The following is a 7,874-nucleotide window of genomic DNA, read 5'->3' on the forward strand; positions in this document are numbered from 1 at the left end:
GTCCCATAGAAGCCATACATATAAGGGAATTACTTTAAGAAAACACCATCTCTTAAGATTAATGAAAATAGTTCTTAGTACATGAAATGTGCTACTAGAAAAAGAGTGTACAATAGTTTAACTGATGGAATGAAATGGTCTCCTAATTAATATAATGAGGATGCAATTGCTGTGCAGCTGCAATCTTTACATTATTACTAAAGTACCTGTTTTGTTCTCCCCCCACCCCATCACATCCCTGGAGCTATGTGAGATGAATAGTTGTGCTCTGGTACTAATGCCAAATGGTACTTAATCCTGCACAGGAATCCTGGATCAGAATTTCTAAATGTATTAATCTCACCTACCCAGTGAACAGGAATAATAAATGACTATTGAAGCACACTGACCACAGCAAAATGTTTCAAAGTGCAATGGGTCAAAAAAAAAATTGACATCAGGCCAAAGGGGACATTATGGCAAGCAGTTTTAGTGAGTTAACTGTCCAGAGTGTCATTCTCATGTAAACAAGCTACACCGGTGCGATATGTTCAGTGTGGGTGAGAAGACTGCATAGAGATGATTTAAGAAGTGGATTCATGTCAGGCAACCATTATTGAATAGCTTTATTTACACCAACCTAAGAGGGTTATGTTATTAAATACATTACAATATATATTAGAGGAAAATCGTGTGCACTGGGCTGAAGAATGAATTAAATAATGAGAAAAACTATTGCAACCGAGGTTTATTTTACAGCATTTTTGCAGGAGTACACTAGTTACTTCTAGCAGGATTCAATGTAAAATAAACTATTATATTTTTAAAAGTACTCATCTTAAATATAACAAATAGATATTTATAATACAAGTATAAGATGACTAAATTAATTTTCTGACAACCTTCAGTCTCTTACAGTTTCAACCTCCAATAACATGCAGGAGAGTTCATTTAACTTTAATTTCGTGTTAAAGTCTTTATTACAATTTATCAAAAATTGTACATCCAGCTGTGGATCGAGGTTTTCTTTACATATGGAATGTAACTCAAAGACACAGCAATGTTCCACTAAGTACTCAACAAAATTTAAAATCCAATGGAAAACCATTGAAATACCTATGTAAATGAGGCTAGACTGCTTCTTTGCTCAAGATTATGGCCAAGAAATGGGTTTCCTCTTTTCAAAATTCCATTTCATCCTAGTGCAATTGCAGATGAACAAAAATGTGACATTTGGTGAGTAGGCAGCATATAACCTGAAAAATGGAATAATGAGGCAGTGAGTTGGAAATAGGAAATGTCTCAATTGACGTTGCTAGAATATGGCTGAATTGAAACTGCTTGTTGACCTCATGTCTAGGACATTACTTTGAGGTTCCCACAGTGGGGAATTGTAAATTTTTTTTTAAAAGAATTAGCTGATGGGTGCTTTATAACCATCAGTTTGGTGCATTCTTTGCTAATTCCTTACAATGTCTAATAACTCAAGATCACAGCATTCTTAACAGCATTGTGCTTGCAAGCAGCTTCCGTCAGACCCACTGCTGACAATCTCACTGAATTGGAGGGGATTCTTAGGTTCTCAACCTGCTCTGGTCCCCTTACCCAAAATGTTTGAACCTTTACATTTTGTAATTTTATTTAGACTTGGTAGAATGATTTTATGCACAAGATACACAGCATACAGAAGGCACTGAATGACCCACTTCTGGAGTTATTCTTTCAGCATTTTAAGTGATATTGACTATCCAAGTAAGTTTAACCAAATGGAGTGTTTTTCTTGAGCTTTACTATAACTTAAGCTGTGTGCAGATAAGCACTCCTGATGATTGGGCCTGTGGTTAGTCAGAGTACAGAATGCTCCGCCTGTTGTCTTATGATAAATTATCACACCCACTCAATGTGGGATCTGTTCCAGTTGCTTTATAAAGCAGCTTTCTGCATTCGTGTTGCTTTGAGGCACATTTCCGTATAGTATTATCAGTGACTGGAAAGCAAGCCACCCGTGCATGCTTCAATAAGCTGCATTCACAAAGTCTTTCTTGCTGATACCACTTCAAAAAACGAGGTGGCAATGGCGGACAAAACTGTAACAGGAAAATAAAACTCCACAGCTATTCACTTCAGTTAACACATCAATTTTTAAATGGTGGATCAGTTGATTTTCATTGTACCCAAACTTAACCCATTTTTGTATCTAAAGCATACATTTTAAAATTTTGGGAAGTTGCAGCACTACCCACAAGCAGTGGACAATTACAAATCCAGTCACTGCTCACTGGATGCCATGTTGAGATTTTCAGGTATATTCACAGAGGTGGCCACATCCAGCTGGGCAATGTGAACTAGTCCTTAACCAGTTCATGATGTGTTGTAAGTGCCCACCATGGCTACATCCTTGGCACCAAACAAACAGCCCTTTAACAACTTGGTGACACACAGCACACATGCTAGCACACTGGCGGCATCTAAAATACAAAATATGCAACAGCAAGTTAGAGAGTAAATGATACAGGAAGTTACAAGACAATACAACTCTACCACCTGCTCAAGGATATATGTTGCTTAATTAAGCATTTTATAGACCCAGCTGATTATTTTATTACAATTTCCATTTTATGAACAACTGTTTTTTATGTAAGTCTACTGCCAGCACTGTACTATTTAGAACAGCCAGATAAATTGTGTTCTTCACTTTGAACCTTTTTAACCAAGGTTTCTCAAAACGAAAATGTGAAAATGTTTAGAACATCAGAAATATGCAATGTAGTAGAAAGGCATGCAGAAAACCCAAACTGCAGTCCTTACAATGCTGAAACAGGGCAGCAAATAGTGAAGCTGAAGAACAGAAGAAAACTAACACAGCTGTATGATCTCTCTTTGTGGTAACAAGTGAGTTTGTCAAAAAAGTAATTCTATTATTCTGACTAATAAACTCAAGTGATCAACTTTGGTCCTGCTGTAGAATTTAACCATTAGGCTTCTAGATATATATTTGGTAGACACTGTACACTTCTAGTTATGACAGATGTAGCCCACCTATCACAGATCCAGCCTTTGCTGCTCATTGGTCGTTTACAGTTGCTGCAGTTGATGTGAAGGCTGGTTGATGCCTGGTTTAAACAGTTGATGGAGCTGCATGTGCTCAATTTGATCACCTCATTTGAGACATTCCATAGTTTGAAGCGCTGCAGCAGGTCAATATATGATGTGTACCAGTGTTCCTGGCAACAAAGGATAAAGGTCAAATATTTAAGGAGATTTATTCAATATCTTTTTACTAAACATCCCAAAGTACTACATGTGCAGACAGCAACACCTAAGCGGTGAGAGGAGACTAGATGAACAGCATGGTAGAAAGTGTAGTTTCAAAATTTTAAAAACAGGGGACAAAAGTTTGGTAAAGAGTTTTAAAGAGTAGTCCTATATGGCTAAAGAATGTCACCCAGAATTATAGCTGAGGCAGGTTAATTGAAGAATTCTAGAGGGCATTAGATGGCTGTTTATTGGAAACAGTGTACAAGAGTATACAGAACGGCACAAATCACAATGTTCACTTGGAGCTGGTACAGACAGAGTCATGTACTACAAGAACAGACCCTTCTGTCCAAACTGACCAGATATCCTAAACTGATCTAGTACTGGTTGCCAGCATTGAGCCCATATCCTTCTAAACCATTCCTATTTATACACCCATCCAGATGCCTTTTGAACACAATAATTGTACCCATCACCACCATTTCCTCTAGCTGCTCATTCCATACACGAACCACCCTGTGTGAAAAAGTTGCCACTCAGTTCCCCTCTCACATTAAGCCTATGCCCTCTAGTTTTGGACCCCCCTACCCTGGGGAAAAAAGACCTTTATATTCACCCTATCCATACCACGCATGATTTTATGAACTTACATAAGGTCACCCCTCACCCTCTGACACTCCAGGGAGATAAAAGGCCCCAAGTCTATTCAGCCTCTCCCGAATGCTCAAACCCTCCAATCTTGGCACCATCCTTGTAAAACCCAGAGAGTTCTGCAAAAAGTGAAGCTTGTGAATTGAAAGCATCATATGAAAGGGAGCCTGTCATAAGTACTAGGTAAGAATGCAGGGTACGAATGGTGTATGTATAGGTTAGGGCTCCCAATTGAGAAATTTCTTAGTCAATTATGAAGAAAAATAGCCCTATCATAAACGCAAAAGTAACATAATTATTGTGACCTCTATTCCCAAATCCTAAATATATTTAAGTCAAAATTCAGCCACATCCATGATCAGAAAATAGACTTCATTCCATCATTCGCTTACCTGTGTCTGTTCATCAATTTCTTTCCGTATACGGTCCCCAAGTACAATGAGAACGGATACAGCCATCTGCACATCTCCCTGCTCTGCATAGTAATGTAACATGTCTTTCACAAGGGAATTAAAATAATCAGCAGGCAGATAGGCATCATACAGGGGCTGGGAGATTGACATGAGGGAAAAGGATTCAATTGGGGTCAAACATACAGTCTCTGCTTCATTGCCACTGACATGTGGAGATTCCATTTTGTCCTGGAGATGGTCTGGGGCTGAAGGATTATCTATAATTTCATGACGCAGTTGAAATGCTTCCTGAGGCAAAATGTATTCATGTTCCTCTGCTAACAGGGAAAACAAAATATAAAAACAAAATTAAACATATTCCATATTTCCATGTGTTACGCTAACTTGCCAATAGTTTTGTTTAATGTAGTCTTCCTTTTTGGAATAAAGGTGTTACATTGGCAGTTTTCCAATCCTCTGGGACTCTTCCAAAATCTAGAATTCTTGGAAGATTACTACCAGTATATCCACTCTAGGCATTTCCTTTAATGTTCTAGGATGCAACCTATTAGGTCCAGGGGAAATCTCAGAATCTCTAGTATGGAAGCAGGCCATTCAGCCCCCCCAACCCACCCCCTAACCCTATCCCTGTAAACCCTGCATTTCCTGTGGCTAATCCAACTAGCCTGCGTATTCCTCGACACTATGGGCAATTGACCATGCTCAATCCACCTAACCTGCACACACGGGGAGTCGCCCACAGGTGGAATCAAACCCAGGTCCCTGGCACTGTGAGGCAGCAGTACTAACTACTGAGCCACCGTGCTGACTTTCACCTCCAGCCCCATTTTCTTCCTCTAGTGATACTATTTATTTCCTCTTCCCCCTTCTGCTCTTTGATTTATTGTTGGAATGCTAGTATTGACTAGTGAAAATTGATGCAAAAATCTTTATTCAGCTCCTTTATTTCCTGCTTCCCCAGTATTATAACCTCAGCTTCAATCTCTAAGGGACCTATACACACTTTGGCCTGTTAATGTCCATTTATCCTCGTTTGTTTTCCTCTATTTTTTGGGTTAACTTTTAATGTTAAAGCTCTCTGGCTTACCATAAACTTTTGCCACATTGAAATAGAAAAAAAATACTGTCCTTAAGTTCCTTGGTTGATCATGGCCAATTTGTCCCCTTCCTACAATTCTCCTACCTCTCAGCTGTGGTGAAAAAAAGTAGAACTGACGTTCAGTCCAATAGACCTTTGGAAGACATTCCAAAAAAAAGTCTTGGGCTCAACTGTCAACTGTTTGACTTGCCACTGGTATTGCCAGACCTGCTGAGTTTCTACAGGGCTTTTTGGAGATCTGAAATAAAGACATTTGCTCTATTTTACTTTAGTTCACCATCAGTTGGGACCAGGCAACAACAAGGTGTTTAAAAACCTTCCTCCAGTAAAGAGACATCTTTAGGAATGAATGTGGGGTGTGAAAACTAGGCCCGTTTTTAAAAAATAAAGTCTTAACCCATTACAGCTACACTTTTGACAGAGAGACATAAAGAGAGAAAGGACTTGGCCATACTTTTGTTTTGCATGTATATGCTTATCCAGATTGTTATGGATGACCTATAGGAAGCTGTTCACTAACATTTGTAACATAGGTCCCAGTTTACTGTCACTCTGAGCATAAGGGCTCTTGTGGCACAGTGGTAGTGTCCCTATCTCTGGGGCAGGAGACCCAGGTTGAGCTCCCACCTGCTTTAAACGTTGGTAATAAAGTCTGTGAACAGATTAATTTTAATACATGCAGCACGAGTTGGGTACTTAATACCTTAATTTGCATACCCAACATTACCAACCAGATACAAGTTCAGGCACAAACTTTTAAATCATATATTCAGAATCTCTGCAAGCAAGTAACTAATGCAGCGCAGTATGCAAAGATGTTAGAACATGCAAATCGCATGAGTCACTGCCTTCAGTTCATTTTTGGGGGAGGGTGTGGAAAAAGAGAGAAAGGGGGTATGTGGAGGCATTCATGGGTATATCACATTCCGCACAGCTTCAAAAGAAGAAAAGCCTACATCAGTGACAGAAGCTTTGTTTAGCACAAGTCACTAATGCACCGCTGCTGTTGGTTAGGTCTTCTTGGAGAAGAGCTTTTAATAAAACCAGTAGACTGCACTCATTTTAAACATAAGGAAATGGTGTTTTTCCTAATACCAGACATCTCGTGAGAATCGAGCCAAATAGACTATTACCAACTGAGACCTTTGTCGGTGTATTTGTCTCAGCTCCCACTAGTTTTCTTTAGTCAAATCTGATCACTTGACCCCTGGAAGGGCCCAACTATTGTTTGCACAGAACAGCTGCTTAATGTCAGATCTCCATCTTCACCACAGGAGTCACCTTGTGGTTAGGAAACTTAACACCATTAGTTTTCACTATCCATTTGGTAACAATGACAGATTCTCTCCAGTACGTGAATAAATGCTCACCAGGAGCATTTTCGTGGTCCACCATGTAGAGGTCATCTTCATCTCCTTCCACATCGCCAAACAAGTAGTCAGTCGGCACATCACTACCTTCTGTTTCCTCATTCTCTGTGACATGGTAGAAGGAAAATATCAAAGTTAGCTCGAATGCTGAAAGATTAAAAACTTCACTCAAACATTTTTTTTTTTTTTTTTTAAAATCCATTGATGGGACGTAGGTGTTGCTGACTGAGCCAGCCCCAAATGCCCTTGAGAAGGTGGTGAGCTAGTTCTTGGATTGCTGCAGGCCATTTGGGGCAGATATACCCACAATGCAATTAAGGAGAGAGTTCCAGGGTTTTAACCCAGAATCCTCTGTTCTGAGGAAGGGCCACTGGACCCGAAATGTTAACTGATATTTTTTCCCCCTCTCAGATCCTGCCAGACCTACTGCACTTTTCCAGCAACTTTTGTTTTTAACCCAGTGACATTGAAGGAACACGAATATATTTCCAAGTCAGGACAGTCAGGGTTTGGAGGGGAACTTTAGTCAATTCAGATGTCTGACACTATCGCTGCTGAATTACGTCACAAGAGGAACACTGAACCATGAAGGCAGATTATCGCTACATTACCTCAACGTACAAGGAGTTAGGACGGTGCCTTCACCTTGCTCTCTTGAGCTCTACTGGATATCCAGCCTCACTGGAGTAAGAGTGAGAGAGTAAACATTTGAAAGTCTACACTGCAATTTATGTACTAGCAAGTGTAGAGTTTGCATACTTTGAAATGTTTTACTTTAAATAGAATGCAGAAAACAAATCAGACAATAATGTGATTGTCACTTAAGCAAACTACTCTGGAGTGAGGAGCTCCAAGTAGCCTGATGTGTTATAATTGGGCTGTTATCTTTCAGAACCACAAAGAGCGCAAAGTTACAAGTAACAAGGTTTTCAATTTTTAGTACTAAAGATTCAATGTTAGGAAGCAGGAGGATGCAACCAGCGCAAATTTCATGCATCTCCTAGGAGAGACCGTCATTTAAGTTCACGTGAACAGTTTTCACTACTTCAGTGGTCAGTTACAGAAAAAAAAATGGAAAAGACTTATTGCAATAACAAGGTGTAG

The 7,874-nt window shown here is 39.5% G+C and overlaps 1 protein-coding gene across 6 annotated transcripts in view; it reads right to left on the minus strand.

Annotated features, from left to right (window-relative positions):
* Positions 1–590: 590 nt before the first annotated feature.
* wdr24 (WD repeat domain 24) overlaps positions 591–7,874 on the minus strand; it is a 50,923-nt gene continuing 43,639 nt past the window's right edge. For 5 of the 6 annotated variants that reach the window (XM_048609533.1, XM_048609532.1, XM_020514808.2 and 2 more), the window contains 4 exons: positions 6,771–6,875; positions 4,281–4,618; positions 3,019–3,203; positions 591–2,447 (listed from right to left, as the gene is read on the minus strand). In XM_048609533.1, the coding sequence (XP_048465490.1) occupies positions 2,279–2,447; positions 3,019–3,203; positions 4,281–4,618; positions 6,771–6,875 (797 nt within the window). In that variant the 3' untranslated portion in view covers positions 591–2,278. The remainder of the gene's footprint in view (positions 2,448–3,018; positions 3,204–4,280; positions 4,619–6,770; positions 6,876–7,874) is intronic. The other variant, XM_048609536.1, reaches the window with a different exon arrangement.

The sequence above is a fragment of the Rhincodon typus genome, chromosome 21 (genome assembly GCF_021869965.1).
Source record: "Rhincodon typus isolate 14 chromosome 21, sRhiTyp1.1, whole genome shotgun sequence".
Classification (NCBI taxonomy): Eukaryota; Metazoa; Chordata; class Chondrichthyes; order Orectolobiformes; family Rhincodontidae; genus Rhincodon; species Rhincodon typus.